The sequence below is a fragment of the Squalius cephalus genome (assembly GCF_949319135.1).
Source record: "Squalius cephalus genome assembly, chromosome: 23".
In the NCBI taxonomy this organism is placed as follows: domain Eukaryota; kingdom Metazoa; phylum Chordata; class Actinopteri; order Cypriniformes; family Leuciscidae; genus Squalius; species Squalius cephalus.
In genome coordinates this window covers 31,118,336-31,141,133 of record NC_137144.1, presented here as the reverse complement: position 1 = coordinate 31,141,133, position 22,798 = coordinate 31,118,336, and the positions used below count along the sequence as shown (strand labels likewise).

Here is a 22,798-nt window from a genome sequence, read left to right as displayed (position 1 = left end):
AGGGCACCCCCCTCCCATGTTCAATAACACAAAATAATAGTCTCAAAAGCTTTAGATTTATTCACGATTAATAACAACCATAATAATAATAATATAGATAATATAGATAAACATGGTTTTAAGGGCTTCTTTTAACCTAACAGCAACCTTCTGTGAGCCAGGGATGTTGGTCTCTTGAAGCCAGCAATAAAAAAATAAAAAAAATAGTGTGAAAAGTACAGTTGCAGTGAAAAGCATTTCTGAAGGATCACGTGACACTGAAGAGTACTGAACTGGAGTAATGATGCTGAAAATGCAGCTTTGATCACAGAAATAAATTACATTTTAAAATATATTCAAATAGAAAACAGTTATTTTAAATTGTAAAAATATTTCACAATATTACTGTTTTTGCTGTATTTTGGATCAAATAAATGAAGCCTTGAAATGAATTAAATCATGAATTCCATTTTGCATGATAAAATATAAAGATTTCACAGTGATCTTCTGTAATGTTTTTTTAAGTCACTACTACAATATTACTGTAGTAAAACCATGTGAGGACGAGCGGAGAGTATAGAATACTATAGATTAAAAAATTAGCTAGATAATATGTGCATATTAACAGCCTTGAATTAACCATAACATGATTAGTCTAAATGTTAATAAATTAAGTGTATCAGCAATCATAAATCAAAGAAGAAATGTCTTGTACTTCTTAGAAATATGTTACCTAGGTGACGAGGATCACTCATCGCTTTGTGTAAGTTCCAGTATGAAACAGCACGGGGGCGCACCTGTTATTTTTCCAATGGTAAAAACAAATTATATGATGTTGTATTAGGCTACTTATCAGTATATAGTTTTTGACCAGCGAATGTGTGCAAATGTGCATTTTTTTGTCCGTCATTAAAACGGCGCCGGCGGCATCACATTACATTTTCATCAACAGGTTACAAACTAGTCAGTTGTACCTATATGGGCGCTCAGTTTCTCCTGCTGTAAAATATATTTGTCCAAAATCGCATTTTATAAAAGATGAAATGCTACTGTATGCACAGGCTATTTAAGTGTCTATGTATTGGCTATGACTAGATGGCAAATGCTAGCCATACCTCTCAGTCTCAGGCGACGTCCCACATGTCTCAGTGAGTCAGACATCAAATGAATAAAATACTAGCTTTTATAGACATAGTGTTTAGTAGTAGCCTACTTATTCAAACAACAAGATATTTATTTACCCTTCTCAAAACTTCGTTCAGCTATATCTACTGTGCGGCTGCTGTGGAACTTCAGGATTCAGTGAATATAGAGGGGGCGGAGTTATCAGCTTACTGACAGCTTGAGGATCGAATACGACTTACACAAGTTCATTTTAAGAACTTTCATTGGCTAAATATTTGTAAAACAGACAGACAGACGTAAATGGTGACCAATAGCATTGATTTAAAAAAAAAAAAAAACACCACCCAAAAAAGGGCACTTCGGAGTGTAAGGGCAAAAAGGGCATGTGCTCTGCACAGGTTGAGCCCTACCTGTGCACGTGCCTGTCTAAGGCGATTCGTACGTGAATGACGATTTGCACATTCAAATGCAAGGATACACTCGTACATTTTAAACATTCAAAGGTTTTTGTGCACAGTTGTATACCTACGAATTGTGTTTTGTACGAATTGTACGCACGTGGATTTTTTTTTTTGTGGACGTGAATTAGGTTTCATGCATGTGAAATTGTCTACACATTTGTGAATCATGTTTTTGCGTGATTTATATTTGAGATTAATCTGCCTCTATACACTTGCGATTGTGTTGTAACCTGGGATCTCATAAAATAACACTTAAAAGGAAAACGCTGTAACCATTTCCAAAAACCTCCGATTTTTCCAGTGATAAGTCATTAAAAAAAGGCAATACATGCTATATAGCCTATATATATATATATATATATATATATATATATATATATATATATATATATATATTCACATCTTCTCTTTTCTTATTTGTGCATCCTCGCGTCTCTGCGAAAAACAAAAAATATAGGCTAAATATCCTGGATTTGCATTCATCAAAATATGTAATTACACAGAAAAAAAAAAAGAAAAGCACAATTATATTAAATCATAACTTTAAATAAGTCGTCATAATGCATAAAAAAACCTTTTTTGTTATTCATAAGTCTAATGGACGAAATAAAAGAGTTAATTTCAGCAAGAAAAATAGTAAAGCGTAAAGGAGACTTCAGCCATTTTTGCTTGTGAATGAAGAATTTTGCATACAAGATGAGATCCTCTCAAGCCAGATGTTAAAGACGTTTTTATTTTTCATAATTTTATTGGAAAAGTTTAAATGATGTCTGGTCACTGAGTTTTTAGTGATATGAACACTTAGATACTTTACGCTGTTTTAAGCGGGATACATTCTAGAAATATTGAGTATTAGACCCAAGTCTTAGAAAATTGCTCCACCAATTCCAGAGCATTGGGTAACTGTTTTTTATCCTATTTATTTATAATTTTAATCTCCTGTCAATTAAAGAAATGCCTATCAAACTTTCACTTTGGATGATCCTCAAGCAAAGTAATTCTGTGGCTAATAGAAATGAAAAGGGGAGATCGGGTAGCCCTGTCTGACTCCACTATAGATGTCAAAGTTAACGATCACTGAGCTGTCAGCCCTATACAACAGGGTTACAGCATCTAGAAATTAAATTTGAAAGTTGTGTTCTATGAAGTCAAAGCTTTATGAAAGTCAAGAAAAACTATGAGGCCATCTGAAAAAGCATATAATAAGAATAATCCAGCAAGTCTAATACTAATCTTATGTTGTTATATATGGCGGCTTTTCATGAATCCAGATTGAGATTCTGAATGTGATCTAGATCAGTACTTAGTCTTTTAGCATAGACAGAGGCTAATATTTTATAATCTAAAGTTAATAGAGTAATAGGTCAGCAATTGTCCATTAAGGGGTTCTTTAGATATAGGCTAAGAGAGATAACTCCCCGTTTCATAGTAGCGGTCATATCCTGACTAATGCATTCCTTATACATGTGAAATAAAGGAAATTTAATAATCTCCCCTAAAAGTGGAGCTAAAATTACTGAAAGCACATCAATACATTCGGGGATTTACACTTTTACATTGACTGTAGAGCTAGCTTAATATCATCTATTGACAAATCAACGTCACTAATTTGACTATAATCACAATCAATACATTCTATACAGTGTTTAATTCTATCAATATTTTTTTCCACAAATGTCATAGTTGAATCTAGACGTATAAAGACGGCTATAAAATTTGGTAACAAATTCTGATACTTTCCTTCGAAATAGCTAGAATTCTTCTCCCCCTCCACTAGATGTTTTGCCCGAGACCTTATATATGCACCTTTAGCCAACTCTAAGTAATATTAATATTTACATATGAATATATACCTTTATATTTAAAGAACTCCCAATACTTTTTTTTATAATCTCTGCTTAAATACTTCTTTGGTAAAGTTGCTGATGCTTTCATTATTATTTTGTCTTTTTTAACACAGGCATTATTAAGCTTCCAATAGCCCCTCAGTCTTAGGTTATATCATTAATGTTGATAAATTTTATTGCATCTAATATATGATCTGATTAAAGGTGCAGCGATGTCTCTTTTACAAAGTTTAGGATAGAGGATGAAATTAGAAGAAAATCTTTGGTAGAAGGATTAAGGAACCGCCTTACGTCAGTACGGGAGAGATCAGCGCATATAGGGAAATAATGAGATCATTATGTTATGTTATATAAGTAAAGTGCTATCTCAGCGCAGGAACAAACGTGTTACTGCACTGGCATTAGTAAAGTTATTGCGCAACATGCTATGAGTTTTAATACAAGCTCTATTCTTCTGCGCAATGGTAATGATCAAAACTTCAACATAACAGAAACTCTTTCAAATGTCAAACATACCTGAACATTAAACATTAGGTAACAGAAGTTTCCCTTCACTCAAAAACAATTTCAATATTTGAAATTGTAGTATATGCGGCTGCATATAGGTAATTAAAGTAACTCAAGTCTGTGAGTATTGATGCTAGTTACATCAAGGTCCCGCTAGAGGGCAGTGTTATGTTGTGGATGTGTATATAAGTTGTGGCATTCGTCTGGTGTAGTTGTTCTAGTGGCAGTATTAAAGACGATCGACAGTCACAGTGCTCTCCTCTGATGTTTATATGAAAAACCCACATAACAAGAACATGATATGGTGTCAGAAGTGCGGGCTGTCGTCAACGTTATAGTCAAGACATCGGCAAGAAGGGCGAGAATATATAAAGTTGAGACACGACTACTTCGGGCAAAAGTGACGTGCACATTAGACAAAAATGGAGCACTTCAAGCCACCCTCAGCGATGACATTGACTGGCAACGTGAGTGAAAACTGGCGCAAATGGGAGCAGAGGTTTGTGTTGTACATGACGGCAGCTGAGCTCTCAAAAAAGAGTGTGACAGTTCAAGTGGCAGTTCTACGGAAGCGTATTGCATTCACTAGAGAAAAAAAAAATGACTCTGTTTTTCTGAATTAACGACTTAATTATCTCAGAATTACGAGATAATTTTTCATGAAAAAATTTTTTTTGCTCTGTTTTTCTGAATTAACGAGTTAATTATCTCAGAATTATGAGATACGTTTTTCTTGAAAAAATTTTTTTCACTCTGTTTTTATGAATTAATGAGTTAATTATCTCCATGAAAAAAAAATATTTTGCTCTGTTTTTCTGAATTAACGAGATCCCTCAAAATCCTGCGAGAAGCTCTCACCTGCACGAAGTAACGTCAGGCAACAGTTGCTGATGCTCCAACAACAACAACAGTGCCAGGCTTACATGGGTTCAGTGCAGGTAAGATAGCTAAGTTATTATTACATGTCAATGCCAAATTATGTCCGCTAACTGTTCGCTTGACGACATGTAAAACGAGGTTAGAATAAGTTAGCTGTTTATAAACATGTAACGTTAATGTTACGGCCATATTTTTTACTAACTACGTTAACTTAATAAGTTACACCATCAACTGCAGTTGGTAGGCTATAACTTATGTAATGTTAAGCTAATATTTGTAAGTTACCGTTAGTCAGCAAAAAGGAAACTTAACTTTTAAGGTCGAGGGGATAATTACGTGTGATTTTTAGGAGGAATATTACGTTAACCACCTTCCTTTCAGTTCGTCGCGACATTACATAACAGTAAACAAACATTCAGAACTTCGCCAGTTTACCCTCTCTTTTGGTTTGTCACTATGCATATGTGTCCTGTAATTGCTTTATTTGTTGATATTTTATAAACTCTGTACTTGATGCATTTAATAATTTGGAAACAAAGCTAGCTTTTTGAAGCTTTCCAGAGCAAGTTATATATTTTTCAAAAACTAGATTCCGGTTGTGCAGTGATTCACAGATAAATGAGTAGGCCTACATATAGCCTATGTCTCAACACTTTTGACCTTGTTCTTGAGTCTAGCCTTCTCTACAATTTGAGTAATGTTACTGTTAAAGGTGAGTGAAGCGGCAACCTATAACCGCTGAGAGGCTAAGCAGCAGGAAAGATTCGTGACGCGTTTCCATCCGTAACATCCAATGGTTTATTCTTACAGGTAACAGATTGTCCACGCTCGAACCATTAACGTACGTACTGACACAAATCCATGTAAACAAATAACCATACAGACGTGCAAACGGTCAACTGAAAGTGAGCACTCCTTGCCACTCACCCCCTCTCTACACAGTGTTCCACAAGACAGGGAGCGCTACCAGGTAAATACCCACTAATACCCATGTGACCAAACACCTGGAAATGTATGCGCAAAATACAAAATAAAAGACACACGTTTTCTGCACTTACATTCCAGCCCCTGATTATTACACAATACACCTGTAATAATCAAAGACATAATAAAGATATGAAGAATACATTACATAATTGTCATACATGATTTTCGCTTTTTTTACAAAGTGCTTAAATGTGAAAAATGTATGCATGTGAAAATGTCCAATCACACAAGTGTTCATTTAGTTCATCCTCGTAGCCGAGTAAAGTTAATGTAAAGGTCTAGTCCAAGTCAGTAGAGTCAGTAATTCAATCAAGTCAAAGTCAACAAGTCAAGTCAAAAGGGTCAGTTGAGGGCTCTCAAATGTCAGTCATAGTTAATCTTTAAATTCCTCGGCTTCAAGAAGACGACAAATCTTGGTAATTGGCCTGGTCAAGCAGGTACTCATAGTCTTGATCTTAACTTGCCGTGTGAATCCTTTTTTGTCCTGTATCGTGTGGATAATTTTGCCCATGATCCAGGAACTTCTAGGTGCGTTTTCATCCATTATCAGAACAACATCTCCCAACTGATAGTTCCGTGTCTTTGCCACCCACTTTTGGCGTTCCTGTAATAGAGGTAGATATTCGCCAATCCATCTTTTCCAAAACTGGTTGGCCAAATACTGAACTTGACGCCATCGCCGACGAGCATACAAATCTTCTTTCTCAAACAATCCGGGTGGTAATGTAAACTTTGTTTTTAGAAGGAGAAGATGATTAGGTGTTAAAGTTTCCATGTCGTCAGGATCCAAAGATGATCTAGTTATGGGTCGGTTGTTAAGTATGGACTCTACTTCACACAAGAGAGTATGAAGATCTTCTTCATTCAAACTTTGCCCTCGAAGGATGGAGTTGAGTATTTTCTTTATCGATCTGATGAGTCTTTCCCAGATCCCTCCGTGGTGTGAACCGGTAGGAGGATTGAAAGTCCATTTTATCTTCTTTTGTAGAAGAAAATCGTTTATCTGACTGTGGTTCCAATTTTGTATCGCCTCCTTTAATTCACGATCAGCCCCGACGAAGTTCGTTCCATTATCTGAACGTATTTCGGCCACTTGTCCTCGTCGAGCGATAAAACGTCTGAGTGCATGAATGAATGAGTCGGTGTCCAGTGATGCAATCATTTCAATGTGAACAGCTCTAATGGTCAAGCAGGTGAAAATGACTCCGTAGCGCTTTAGAGTGGTTCTTCCTCTCTTTACCTCAAAAGGGCCGAAACAATCCAGTCCAACATGAGTAAAGGGTGGTTTGTCTGCGGAGACTCGATCGTGAGGCAAATCAGCCATTTGTTGATGACCTGCAATTGCGTTGAACCTTCGACACACGACACATTTTGATAGAAACGTTCTGATGGCTACGCTAGCTCCAGGGATCCAATATTGTTGTCTAAGAGTCGCCAACATGAAGTTACGTCCACTATGTCCCACTTCCTCATGAATTTGACGCAGGATCAGGTTGGAAATGTGTAAGTCCTTTGCCAATATGATTTGGTGTTTAGAGTGTTCAGGGATCAATGCGTTATCAAGGCGTCCACCAACCTTGATGATATCAGACTGAAGTATTGGATTAAGACTGTAAAGAGGACTATTTCGCTTGACTACTCCACACTTCCGTAGACTCTTTAGTTCCTCCGGAAATCTCTTACTTTGAGAAAGTTGGATGATTTCCATTTCGGCCTTTTCCAACTCTTCCAGCGAAAGTAAGTCCTTACGAACAGTAGGTTTAAACTTCTGCATTTCTTGATTAATAATCATCTCTTGTTGATCTAGGTCTTTATCAGAGCAAATAAGAGAAGCCTGCAGTCGTTTCCTTTCCTTGCTACGGTCCATCAAGATTTGTTTCACACGAAGGATCCATGCTACGGCTTTCTTTACTTGGATCCAAGAGGAAAAGTAATCAAAGAAACATGATATGGAGTCAGAATTTTCATTGACTTCTATCGTGTTTACCAAAGCACTCCTTTTAATCTCAGGATCATGAGAGAGTATTGCGTCCCTATCGGTGGGGTCCATTGGCCAGTCTTCTTGTGGCTGAACAAGGAATGTGGGACCAGAAATCCACATCTCATTCTTCAAAAATGAATCCACCTTTGCTCCTCTAGACGCCAGATCTGCTGGATTGCTTGACGAATTCACGTACCTCCATTGTGCAACATCAGAAACATTCAAGATCTCAGATACCCTGTTAGCCACGAAGCACTTAAACCTTGAGGTCCTATTTCGAAGGTACTTGAGTACTGACGTGCTGTCAGTCCAAAAAACAGAGTTCTGGAAGGGCATCTTGAGTTCTTTCATCCAGATCTTGTCAATACGGCTTGCAAGAGTGGCAGCTGCAAGTTCCAGGCGAGGGATTGTAATGGATCTCACTGGTGTAACTCTTGCCTTGCTTACCAGAAGAGTGGAATATGCCTGTTGTTGGTCATTATGAAGCAACAGGTAGGTAACCACCCCATATCCTTGCTCGCTTGCATCCGAGAAATGGTGCATTTGAGCAGAAGTTACTTCACCAAACCCATCAGGCTTCAAACATCTTCTGACCTCAAAACTCTTCAAGTGATGCAGATCATCCAGCCAGTTCATCCAGCGTTGAGCATACACTAAAGGAATATCATTGTCCCATCCAATTCCCTCTTTACACAGATCTTGCAGTATCCTCTTGGCAGACAGAATCACAGGTGACAAGAACCCCAGAGGATCGTAGATGGAACTGACCACTGAGAGAATTCCTCTCCTGGTAAGAGGTCTATCCTTGACTACCACTTTGAATTGAAAGGCATCTGATTCAGCACACCATTGCACTCCCAAGGCTCTTTCCAGTGGCAAAGTGTCATGATCCAAATCCAGATCCTTTACCTTTTTCTCTCTGTCATCCTCAGGTATGGCACCCAATACAGCACGGCTGTTGCTCGTCCATTTCGTTAAACGAAAACCACCTTTAGCACACATACTAGTAAGATCCTTGTACAGCTGCACAGCATCTGATTCGGAAGGTACTGAAACGAGGCAGTCATCCACATAAAAATTATTGAGAACAACATCCATTGTCTTGGGGTCAAATAGATCCTTATGATCCATTGCACATTTCCTCAATGCGAAATGGTCATGAGCTGGCAACTTCTAACAAGTTCTTTCGGCTGTCCTCGTGTATATTGCTCCAGGTAGTGCAGGCAATCTCCCAGATTGTCTGCCTTCTTTTCCACCACTTCCTCAAATGTGCGCATAAACTCATAAAAGCGCAATGGGTCTCCATCAAAATACTGTATTTCCCTGGGTGGAAGCGAAGACAAGTTATGCTGTTTAACCAATAAATTAGCAATTTCATTTTGCCTACCCATAAGCTGAAGCATGCTTGCGTGGCTCACATCATTTTGAAAACTTGGTCTTGACCCATAAGCATGTCCAATATTCTGATTATCCAATGATGTTGTGTTAGGCAATGCAGATTGTGATGGTTTAATTTTAGATCTTGTTGATTGTTGTTGTACTGGCTGAGATAGGGAATACTTTGACATTCTTTGCATGTGATCCACATGCGATGTACACGGTACAGACATAGACACAGATGCTGCCGGCCCACTGGCTGAAGGAACAAATGACTCCGCCCCAGGATGAAGAGATTTAGACACAGTTCTGCCAACAGATGAATGAGATTCAGAATGCACATCTTGATACACCTTTACTCGTGCCATTGACTCTGCTAATTTAGTTTCCAACTCCAATTTTTCCTTCCGTCTCTTCAATAGCTCCTCTTGTTCCTCTAAATCATGTTTCCTTTGCAGCATTTGTTGAGAGGCCAATAAAGCAGCCAGTTCTGCTTCAGCCTTAAGACGAGTAGAAGAAATGGAAGATCGGCTTGAACGAGATCCATTGGCTGTCACTCCAGATCTTTTACTGCTTATATTTGAAACGCTGTCCATAGGTTCAACTTCATTTTCAAAGCTCTCAGATTCCATTGTGGCTTGTTGATGTGCATCAGAAAGCTGAATATTATGTGTTGTGGACACCACGTCAACAGAGTGTGAAATACCAGATGAACAAACCCCTTGAGATGTTACAGCTACTTCCTCAACCCTGAGCTCATGGGTATCAGATAGAGCAGTGCAGGAATTAGATTTCCCAGTATCATTCATCCATTGTTGAACATCATCCACAAATCCATTATGAGATTTCAAAATTGATTCAAACCATTCGTTTTGTATAATTTGTTCCTCAGAAGGTAGTAGAGGCAATACTTTTTTATGTAACACAGATGCATCATCCATAAGCAGTTGTATCGTTTTCAGCATTGAACACACTTCAGACGCATTGTCATCACATTTCATCAACTCTTTCATTGACCCAATTGTACTCTTTACTTTATTCACTTTACTCTTGCGATCCCTTTGCAAGGCTTCAAGTTTAGCCATCAGGGCTTTTGCCGTGGGTTTATACTCTCGTTTGCTGCTATCAGCAGCGTGCTCCATATCCTCAGAGTTCATTCTCCAACGCAACGGACAATGTGAGCTCCGTTTCAAACAGCGCGCTCACAGAGCCAAACAATGAATGAACGTAGCGAGGCAGCACACGAGAGCCCATAAATATGCAACAGCAACACAAAGCGCGTTCAACCCAGCGCCAATCCAACGTGACACTATAACAGCGTCTTCCACAACAGCAATACAGCCACACTCCAGTTAAAACGCTGACATACCTCCTTTGTTGTATGTGCGTCGTGTCCGTCAATCCACTTCACGGTGCACGTCCGCCACAACATGCTGTGTGCAGAAACAGCCGCTTCCAAATTGCGTCCATAATCCAAAAGTTGTGTAGTTTTCAGTTGACTATAATGAAGCGGCAACCTATAACCGCTGAGAGGCTAAGCAGCAGGAAAGATTCGTGACGCGTTTCCATCCGTAACATCCAATGGTTTATTCTTACAGGTAACAGATTGTCCACGCTCGAACCATTAACGTACGTACTGACACAAATCCATGTAAACAAATAACCATACAGACGTGCAAACGGTCAACTGAAAGTGAGCACTCCTTGCCACTCACCCCCTCTCTACACAGTGTTCCACAAGACAGGGAGCGCTACCAGGTTAATACCCATGTGACCAAACACCTGGAAATGTACGCGCAAAATACAAAATAAAAGACACACGTTTTCTGCACTTACAGTGAGCACATTCAAATGCTTGAGACAGTTTGACTTCCAAGTGATAAGAAAGGCCTATAGTTTTCTACCTATACAGTTGATGCATGAAACATCCATTTTTAGCAACGTTATCACACTCTTGGCCTTTATTAATGTTCTCGTAAAAAAAATGCTTAAATACTTTTTTGAGATATTTAAAGAAATTACACTTTTGAGGGTACAGTCCTGAAATCTGTTTATATTTGTGGTGCAACACATATTTACATAAATGCTGCCTTTTTCCGACATTTGTTCAGGGCCAGCTATGGCTACGTCTTCGTCTTCAAATACCCCCCTCCCACAAGATGATGGTCTGTGGATGTTTCTTCAGAGCAGAGGGATTCCTGAGGAAAATATTCAGAAAATGCAGCAAGATCATGTAGGTGACAGCGCATTCATTCCTGCAATATATTAATTTTAATTGTTTTACATTTTACTGAATCTCAGCAGATTATACAAGTAATCATCATAAATTGTAACCCTATCATATTTAGTGCCAGTGCTTCCGATTTCTTTTTTATGCCAAGCACACCTGCCTCTCCCAACAATGCATTCATGTCTTCCCTATTCTAGCCCTGTAAAATAAGGTTTAAAGGTATCTTTAGGAGTCAATTCACTCTATATTTTGGTCTCTACCCTACATAAACAAGTAACAGTAGTCAGACTGTAACAGTAACAGTGCAGTAGCATCACCATTATACATTCAGGCAACGTGCTGACTTGTATGTTTGAAATAATAAATAAATACACAAAATAAAATATTGTGCCCTTACAATTACTGCTTTCCATGTGATTTTGATATTGTTTTAAAAGGATGGAGTAATGTTTAGATGCCAGCACAGGCCTTGGTTGGGAGCTGAAATATGGAATCAATATGGAATAGCAATATTATGGAGTACATACATAATAGCAGTAATATATGGGAGAAGTGCTTTTCTTGTAATTGAGGTAAATGGTTATATAATTAAAGAGGAATACATGAAAGTAATCAGACCCTGCCTAACTTTGATGTCAAGGATTTTCACTGTTAATACACTGTATTTTCAGCATCATTATGTCACTCAAACTTCATTGTTATGGTTACAACCATTTTTTTAGACAGCAGTTTTTGTTTTAAATTACTTAATATTTTAGGGAATAAAATAAAGGAAAACCTTTTTATTCCCATGCGAAAAAAGAAACAAGCAAGTGAAGAAAAATAGAAATAAATTGCTGATTTGTAGCTACTGCTAAGAAATTAATTTTCACTCATATGGAAATATAGCCATCTCTTAGATTTAGGATAACCAATATGTCTTACTGTATTGTTTTGTTTTCATTACAGATTGACAGCTCGGTAGTTGGAGAAATAGATGATGCCACTTTGACTGCTTACATTCCAGCATATGGTGATAGGATTGCTACAAGGCGTTTCTGTATGGAAAAACAGAGAAAAGGTGGTGATGATCTAAAAAGACTGTCCTTATTTGAAAAACTTAGAAGAAAGATGGGCACATTGACAAGCAATAAAGACACAGATCAAGATTCTGAGGAGGAGCATTCTGTGCAGCCAACAAAGATACATCTGAGAAATAACAAAAGGGCCATGAAGATGACAAGGAAAATAGAACTAGGATGGATACACGACAAGAAACAAGTGAGAAAACGCAATGGTGGAGGAACCAGAGTTCTTGATATTTCCAAGAAAGCCACAAAAACAGAGATTCTATCACAAGCTAAAAAGCTATTTTTCCCCAATGAGAAATCGAGAAAGGGAAAGTGGGAAGAGTTCAGTCACAACATTGTTGACTTTCAGGAAGCATACCTTGATGAGGGGGTTAGTGTGGGAGAGCTCTATGAGACACATAAATTGGGGATTTTAAGATTTTACTTGTTCACAGAGCACCTGACAAATGGAGATGAAGTGTTCACAGAGATGACAGAAGGAACTGATGAACAGACAGATGCAGCGAGGCTAAATGAGCGACAGAAAAACACAACAGAAGATAATGAGCAGCTGACACAAAAAACACATGACAGTGAACAGCAGACACACACTGAGGAAGCTTTTGTCTCTACTGCTGTAGAGATTGTTGATCTTAGATCTTTGTGTGATACATCGGAGGTCATTTTTGGCCCTTTGCAAGGTGGACCATTTTTAGAAGATCTTGATGACACAATCTTACATGAGCCTATAGAAGAGGCACAGATAAACATCAACGCCTACAGCTCAACTCCTGTCCATTCTGACACAGTGCCTGCTGGCCCATTAAGTCCTACTTATGAACTTTTGCATGTGACAGTGAAACTCCACAGAGTCAATCTCTTGGAGGAACTGATTTCCCAATTCAAGGATGAAGCGATGATGTCCTACCCTGTGAAATACAGCTTCATTCATGAAATGGGGGCAGATGCTGATGGCGTGTCCAGGGATGTATATGCTGCCTTCTGGACAGAGTTTTTAGACTGTGCAGCAGAGGGTGCAGATGTGAGGGTGCCATCACTATCCCCAAAATGGCAAGAGGAAAAATGGAAATCTGTTGGTAGGATAATGGTCAAGGGATTAAAGGACCATGGATATTTTCCTTCTCGGCTGGCTCAAGCCTTTACAGCAGCAATCACATTTGGTGAACACACTGTCTCACCTGATTTATTGTTTGACTCACTAATGTTGTATCTTAGTCAGTCTGAGCGTGATCTCTTGTCCACTGCTTTGCAAGATGCCCTTGATGGTGATGATGAAGATGAGCTTCTTGATCTTATGGATCGCATGGGAGTAAGAACAGTACCAACACAAGAGAACTTGAAAGCTGTGCTTCTCCAAGTGGCCCACAAGCAAATAATCCAGCAACCAAAATATGCACTGGATAACATTGCAGCAGTCGCAGGACCAACTCTCAGGGAGTTCTTCCCCAGTGTGCTGGATATGCAGAAGATGTATGAGGATCTTAAACCATCAACCCGAAAGGTATTAAAGTTGATCACAGCCTCTCCAGCTACTCCAGCAGAGAACCAAAGTTTGCGATTTTTACACCAGTACATCAGGGGATTGGATGAGATAGGCCTCCGAAAGATGTTGAGATTCGTGACAGGATCTGATGTCATCTGCGTTAAAGACATTCAAGTCATATTCACCCCTTTGGAAGGGTTATCAAGGCGGCCTATTGCACATACTTGTGGCCCAACTTTAGAGCTGCCATCTACATACAACAGCTATCCTGACCTCCGAGCTGAAATGGAGGCTATACTGTCCAGCAACTTCTATGCAATGGACATTGCATAGAGGTGTCTCACTCACTCACATGTACACACTCTTCCCTCTTGACCAGATATAGCCTTATCAGTGCCTTCTGTTTACCTTTAGATAGTGTGTGAATGTGAGACAGAGCACATAGGGGAAGTAATTAACTCAGGTGGTGCATTATGAGCGCAGGGTGATTTATTTTATATTTTATGTTTTTCAGTTTCAGTTTTATCTAGAATGTCATTACCAAACTTACTGTGGAAACATGTTTACTGGCTGTTAAACATTTTGTTGATGGACTCCGAATATATCCAGCCCATAGAAACATTTACACATGATCACAAGATACAATAATCAGTTTGATTTATTGATAATGATACAGGACCATTCAAATGCCATTTAGGTTGCCCTGTTTGCAGTGGGCCCAAAGTGTGTCAAATCACATTTGTTCATGCTGAATAGTTCACCATGAGGACAAATTTGCCATTTTGACAATGGCAACATGTTTTGCAACGTTTCATTTGCAGTTGCTGTTATTACCAGACTTAAACTGTCTGTAGAAACATATTGAGTGGCTGAACATTTTGTTAATATACTTTAAGGTCCACTTAACCAAAAACAAATTATAAGCCTTTTACAGAATGTATGTTATAAATGCATGTGGATCAATTTTCATTTTTAAGCGAATTAGATACATATACCAATATTTTAAATGTACTTTTATGTAAGCCATAATTTCTGTTAGCAGTTTAGGGTCATACTTTTTGGGACAATTTAAAAGAAATGTTCTTGTAAAGTTGCATTTTCATTGAGAAATTATAATTAACTTGGACCCTGAGCTCATGTTAAATCTTAATATTGGCAGTGTTTGGAAAACTGTTCTAACATACAGCACTGTACATTAGAAGGTGTTCTGCTTTTTACAAATAAAAAGCACAGGTTTCTCTCTTGTTTTGTACAGATGTTTTCAAACAAATCGGGTCTTTACTGCAGATAACACATGGATCTTGTCTCACACAGTAGAATTAGTTTTTGAATTAGATCAGAATTAGAATTAGAGTTTTGACAACTGCACTGCAGTTCCTGCATTCACCAGCACTCTTTAGACAACATATTTAAAGGACAACTCCGGTGAAAAATAAACCTAGGGGTAATTAACACATGGTTACCGAGTCGATCGTTCTCTGGGATGCGTTTTCATGATAATCGAATGTAAAGAGTTTTATCTCTAAAAACAGATTAGCTTATAACGCTAGTATATGGGGCACAGAGTAAGTAAAAGTAAATCGCTAACGTTAGTTAATACCACTAACAAGGCTCAAAATAGCCTCACACTAACACGGTAACAAAATGAGGGTCCCTGCATGCAAACCGAAGCATGGAGAACTTTGTAAGTGTACAGACAGTTTAATAAGTAGTTACTTTATAAAGACAGTACATTACACATATACAGACAGGATCCATCTTGGAAAACAGTCTGTCTGTATATGTGTAATGTACTGTCTTTATAAAGTAACTACTTATTAAACTGTCTGTACACTTACAAAGTTCTCCATGCTTCGGTTTGCATGCAGGGACCCTCATTTTGTTACCGTGTTAGTGTGAGGCTATTTTGAGCCTTGTTAGTGGTATTAACTAACGTTAGCGATTTACTTTTACTTACTCTGTGCCCCATATACTAGCGTTATAAGCTAATCTGTTTTTAGAGATAAAACTCTTTACATTCGATTATCATGAAAACGCATCCCAGAGAACGATCGACTCGGTAACCATGTGTTAATTACCCCTAGGTTATTTTTTCACCGGAATTGTCCTTTAAACAGTCATCTCTACATTACAAAATTTACCAAATAGGCCTATTTTCTACATAGTAAATCACACTGGGGAGAAAAGAAATTTGCACTGCACTGTCTTAGCATTTATTTATATGATGCCAAATAATTGTGTAAAAAAAAGTGCTTTATGTGCAGCCCAGAGACACGATAACAAGATACAATAATATGTTTGATTTAAAGGCCATCCAAACATCATGTAGGTTTCCCTGTTTACAATGAGCCCAAAGTGTGTCAGACCACATCTGGTGATATGAAATAGTTCCACCATAAGGACAAATGTGGCATTTTTGACAATGGCAACATGTGATAACTTTAATTTGCAGGTACAGGATTGTTCCCAGTTCTGTGGTTGAGATGGACTTTTTTACATAATGATAAATAAAAAGAGATGATATGGAGCTCAGTCAGACTTGGGAGATGTCAATTATGAAAGAGTTGTCTTTGCTTAAACAGTACTTCTGTCAAACATTTACAATGAATGTCATGGTTTCTGTCCAAACAGCAATTCTCTTTTTTTTTTTTTTGGCTATGAGTGGGTGCTCACATTCAGTCATTTGATCCAGTAGAACAACTTGTGACTATTACATTTGGGTACGTATGTAAGCACGTAAGAACATGTAAAGATCAATGGCTTCCTCTGGAGAGGTTGGCGGATGAAGACTGTTTTCTGCCATGGCAAGGCAACAAATGTCAAACACTGTATTATCACAGGGATATGGTCCTCTCTCACGACATTCCTCCCTACAAGCCTGTATCTTCTGTTGGGATGCCTCTTTAAGGTACTCTCTAGCACCAAAAAGATGGGGTAGGGTGTACATCATCACTGGACGTCCACCTGGAGACACAGCATTTCTGGATGGTCGAATTCTGTGAGTGTTCCAGAGATGAACAACATCCTGCAGTTCTTTCTAAATATAAAGAAAAGAGTGGGAAAGTAAGAAAATTAGTCCACACCGTTGCAATACCACTTGCAGGCAAAATAAATGCTTATGGTCCAGTATGATACAGTAGAGCCGTTTCTCAAACAGTTTCATGCATGTTAAATTCTATATTTGAAAACAATAAATCTCTGTATGTTAAGATTTGTGTTATATGATCAGGGTCAGTCAGATAAGTCATCCCTCTCTGACATACTGTGTCCCACTAATGCAGAGAAACAATTTTCTTTCACCAAAATGTACATAAAAGTACCAGAATGAAATGAATACAAGTAGGCTACTCATAGTGCGGTAAGTTTTGTCTTGTCAGTGTTTTACTATTATTATGTTTTTGGGTTAATATTAGATAGCAGTTTGTGCAACGTCCATATAACAGGATTAATATTACAGCTGCATTAATGTTTGTGTTGCATTTTATTGTTGTAGATGTAGGCTGCTGCTAATTCTAACTACTTATCCTGAGGTCCACTTATCTCTTAAAAAGTAAAATATGTAGGAAAAATTGTGATCTACAAATAAATGTAATAATCTAATTAAATAGCCTAACTAATGGTTATCGCCCATTTGCTTCTGTTATTGAACAGTTGTTAGACCTATGAAATTAGATAATTATGCTGCATGTCACAACATTTTGGTGTATTGACAAAATCTATAGCTGAATAACATATCACAATTTACATGTCTAAAGCACATTTCTTACCTCTATTATTTCAAGACATGTGAACTGTATTAGACTTTTGTCAAGGAAGTCACCGGAGAAGTCGTCAGAATCTTTTAGATCTTGAAATAGGTTGATCCAGAACTGTGCATGCTGCTTCCTCAAAAATCCCCACCAATGCTCTATCCGTTGGTTATGATTGCTTGAGCCATACAAATAGCAATTTCTCGAAAAGTCGTCCGTATGATCATGTCTCAAGAACTTCTGCATCTGTTCCATGTAACAGTTCTCTGTCCCCAAGTCTGAGCGAATTCGGGTGGCTGTCCCATTCCTTGATAACACCGCATCAATAAAGTATCCAGCGATTACCTTGGGATCACTACTTGTAGAGTATGCATGTAGCCATATCATCATTCGTGAAAACCCGTCGATTGCACCATTGATGCAGATCCCATATGGTTTAAGTTTATCATATGAATCAACATGCCATAAAAAGTTCGGGCCTGGATTATGATACAAACGTCGCCGAAGACGATTCCGGCGCCTAAGTTGCACTCCATGGGGATCCAGTATTTTCAACAATTGCCTGATTGTCTCTTGTGTTACCACGTAGCCAGCCTGAATGCATTTCAGATGCATCATCTTATATCCGTGAAGCATACCATATCGGTTTAACTGATCCTGGAGAAACACAGCAACGTCAAGCAGATCAGAATGTTCTTTTCGTCTGAACAGGCGCAAAGTCTTGAGGTGTCTGCGCAAAGTTGACGCACTAATAACAATACCATTTATATTACTTAAAGACAGCAGTATCTCCCAATGTCTCAAACCCAAAGTAAAATAAAACCGGATTAAACTTGAAAGCTGGGACATGTTTACTTCCATGCAATCCAGCTAAAATAGAGCTCCTGGCAGGATTTTGAGGGATCTCATTAATTCAGAAAAACAGAACAAAATATATTTTTTTATGAAAAATTATCTCATAATTCTGAGATAATTAACTCATTAATTCATAAAAACAGAGCAAAAAAAATTTTTTCATGAAAAATTATCTCGTAATTCTGAGATAATTAAGTCGTTAATTCAGAAAAACAGAGCAAAAAAATTTTTTTCATGAAAAATTATCTCGTAATTCTGAGATAAGTCGTTAATTCAGAAAAACAGTCATTTTTTTTTTCTCTAGTGAATGCAATACGCTTCCGTACAGTTCTACTACACTCATTAGGTGAGGAAGATTCCGGGCAAGATGGCGTGTTGATCAGTCACGCTTTAGAGTCGGAAGAAAAAATTGTCCCAAATTTTGATTACGTGCTTATTAAAGACACTCGAATATAAAAAGTTCAATGAAGTATGATCAAACCAGCTAGACTGATTTTTAAAGACGGGGTCAGTGAAAGAAAGCAAGCAGCGATGAGTGTCAAGGAAGCAAAGATTCAAGAGAAATCTACTGATAACGATTACACTATGGAAGTTAGCACAATCTGCAAAAGAAAAGACAATGTTCCAACAACTCCGAGCAAGATTCCAGCCGGTAAGAAGAGCAAAACTTCTTTAAAAGAAGCTGATGAGGTCTCTAACTTGGCCATATTGGAAGCCATTCAAAGTTTGGAAAAGAACTTTAATGAGCAACTGTCGCAACTTCGAGAGCAAGCTAAACAAACGAGCACCATGGTTGCTAGCCTTGCTAAAGCTGTGCAATTCAATGCAGAAGAAGTTAAAGAATGCAAAGGGAAAATCAATGAGCTGGAAAGATGCAACGATCGTCTATCAAAAGAAAATGTCGAGCTTAAAGAAAGAATTCGAGAGCAGGAGAGATACAAGATGAGATGGTGTCTGAAATTGAGAGGTTTATCGGAAAGAAAAGACGAAAACGTTAGAGCAGACGTCATTCAACTCTTCAGTGAGATCGCCCCCGACATGGAACGGCAGCAGCTCGAAGAAGCAGTCGACATTGTTCACAGAGTCGGTCGTAAAGAAGATAACAGGAGTAGACACGTAGTTGTCTTGTTTGTGCGGAGATTTGTCAAGGAGGAGTTGTGGCGTCGATGCAAAGATTCCCGGGTGTGCAGAGAGAAAGGCGTCCGTCTCGCCGAGATGCTACCGCGAGAGGACAGGGAGGCAAGGGAGAAACTGTGGCCGCAGATTGAGCAGGCTCGTCGGGATGGAAAGCGTGCTTATTTCCGTGGGCCGCACGGATACATTGAGGGTCGACGAATTGGTTAATCGTAGAAAGGTTTGATCTACTTACACTAGATGGAAAAGAAGTGTGTTAAAAGGACAAGGGACTCTTTTTGTATTTGCGAAAAAGAGTTAATAAGCTTTGAAACAAGTTCTTACGAGTTTTTTTGTTTTGTTTTGTTTTTTGTTTTTCTTTTTGGTTAAACGAAAGGCATTATTTTTATTTTGCAAAGGGCGAAAACCACAATGTCTATTATTACAAGAAACTCATTCTTCCCTAGAGGATGTTAAGTTTTGGTCTAACCAATGGGGGGATCGAATATTGTTTAGTCATGGGACTAACAAGTCTGCTGGTGTTGCAGTTTGCTTTAATAGGTTTCCAGGTGATATAATTGCATACAGGACAGATAGTCAAGGGCACTGGCTGCTGGTGGTCTTGGAAATGGATGGTTATTTTTTCATATTAACTAATGTTTATGGTCATAGAACGTTTACCCAAAATAAACACATGCTTGAAGATGTTGAAAAAACTTTATCAGAGCTTAAAACAATTTATCCAACAGATTTTATTATATGGGAGGTGATTGGAATATGGCACCTGATGAATGGGAAGATAGATGGCCCACTAAATTTGATAGACATCACTTTAATCATATAATTGGGAATTTTATGAATAATAACCATCTGATAGACATTTGGAGAAGTTTAAATCCAGGAGTTAAACAATACTCCTGCACTCAAAAAAATGAACTTGGTTGGTGTCAGTTTTACTAAATAATTTCTTGTTCACTTTACTTAACAAACACAAGTAACTGGATATAATTAATTTAACTTAGTAATTTCAACAAAAGACCACATCTTGTCATCTTTACTTTAGAAGATTTTGTTCAGTCAACAAATCATTGTTCAGTGTAACGCACAAATACAAGAAATCCAAAACGGTATGTCCCTTTGCACACACCGTATGCAAATGCAGCAGCGCCAAAGACAGACGAGAGGAGATGATGGCATGGCGACTTAATTTGTGTGAGGTATGTATATTTGGCTTAAATCATTTCCATCCTGAATAATACTGCCAATAAAAGTATTGTTACTTCGAGATCTCAGGTTATATCAGAGAATATACGTGTTTTTCATTGTAGATGAGCTGAAGACCAAATAGTATTTGCACTTTATGGTATGGGTTTTTGTCGGAGGGGAAAAGCAGGTTGAGTTTTCTTTTTTCTTTCAGTGCATAAAATTAATTTAATTATATATATATATATATAAAAAACGTTTTTGTCATTTCTTTCAGTGGATAAAATATGTTTAACTTGTTTATATTTAAAAAATAATTGGCCGTGTCTTGTCATTTTAACTTTAGGTGTTTTTGTTCAGTCAACAAATCATTGTTCAGTGAAACGCACAAACGCAAAAAATAAAAAAAACATTTTGTCCTTTTGTACACACCGTATGCAAATGCAGCAGCGCCAAAGACCATAGACAGTCACAGACGAACGTTGAGGAGACGACGGACGACACATTGGCGACTTTGAAAGGTATGAATATTGCCATCCTGAAAAATAATGCCCAATAAAAGTAATATGTAGTACACTATATCAATGTACACTTTATCAATCAATGTTTAATATGTCAGTTTATGTCATAAGCTGCGGTTACACGAAATTAATTCATTGTGATTGATGAATTTGTGTTTGCATGAACGCAAAAGTGATGAATTTGTGTTCGCATGAACGCAAAAGTAATAAATTAACGTTAAGTTAATCAGATTGATGTGCGCAATATTCCATGTATCACATTGAAATTTATCTTTTCACGTGCGTAGGCCGCACAAACCATTAACGTTAACGTTACTCTCAGAAGCAAGCCATTTGCAGAACATTACAGTTTCAGAAAGCAAGCGATCACATGATTTTTCATTGCTAAAATTTTCTTAAAACGATCGGTTTAACGTTACATAAAATGTTTACACTACCACTTACAATCCTAAATAAATTTAACTCGGATCGAGCTCAATCGGATCCATAGAGGTGTTTACATGAAGGTTTATCCGTGGTTAAAATGTGGTTACTAACAGATAATAAGTTAACGTTATCCATGTAAACGCAGCTAATGACTGGCTCTTCTTTTCTATTACAATATAGGGTTTTTTTCTTCTTTTTTTGTAGAGCTGTTGCTGTCCGAGCTGTGAAAGGCAGATGCACCAGATTTAATTACTTTTGCAAAGGAAGTTGATGTGTAAATATTTTTTAAATCCTTTGACATCTTTATGACATCTTTGTTGGAGTCTGGTCATGCATCTTGATTTTTTTTCTTTTCTTTATATAGTATTTTTTTTCTTTTTTTTTCAATTTTAATCAGTTATGTGAAATTTTCAAGACCATGTGGCAGTGTAAGGACTGTAAGATAGCAGTGCAAACACGATCTCAATTGTTGAAGCATTACAGATTAATGCATGGACATTTTGGTCGGAGCAATAATTTCCCATGTACTTATTCCAATTGCCCTTGCCGTTTTAAAACCTGGAATGCACTACACAGTCATTTAAGTCGATTACATACTAATAAGACTGCATGCTTAACCACATTTAACTGTCATTTGTGTTCTCGCAGTGATATAGTGTCAGAACAGGAATACTTTTGTCATATCTACAAACACCTTAAAAATCATGAAACAGTGCGTTGCATGTTTGAGAATTGCTCTTTCCATACAAATGTGTATGGCACATTCAAGTCCCATAAAAATAGGAAGCACAATCCCTATTCTCTTCAAGATTTCAAACAAGGGGTCATCATAGAAAGGGGGGCTGAAATTTCCACTAATGAATTCAATGACAATGAATTACCAGTTGAGGAGGAGATTGTAGATGTTTCAAGTAATGTTGAAATTGGCACACAAGGACAAGATTTGTCTAAGATAATCGAGCGAAAATTTGCATGTATTCTTCTAAAACTGGAAAATTATTTTCA

The 22,798-nt window shown here is 37.8% G+C and overlaps 1 protein-coding gene across 2 annotated transcripts; it reads left to right on the top strand.

The window, feature by feature from the left end:
• The first annotated feature begins 4,133 nt into the window (after window positions 1-4,133).
• Window positions 4,134-15,178, top strand: LOC307151578 (uncharacterized protein). Of its 2 annotated transcripts, XM_079859673.1 has the most exons (4): window positions 4,134-4,386; window positions 4,748-4,857; window positions 11,255-11,376; window positions 12,322-15,178. In XM_079859673.1, exons 3-4 carry the CDS (start codon window positions 11,263-11,265, stop codon window positions 14,257-14,259), a joined length of 2,052 nt encoding a protein of 683 aa, XP_079715799.1. In that variant the 5' UTR covers window positions 4,134-4,386; window positions 4,748-4,857; window positions 11,255-11,262; the 3' UTR covers window positions 14,260-15,178. The 2 variants fall into 2 exon arrangements, with proteins under 2 accessions (XP_079715799.1, XP_079715800.1); XM_079859674.1 differs by lacking the exon at window positions 4,134-4,386 and having other exon boundaries at window positions 4,730-4,857; window positions 12,322-15,165.
• Window positions 15,179-22,798: the final 7,620 nt, after the last annotated feature.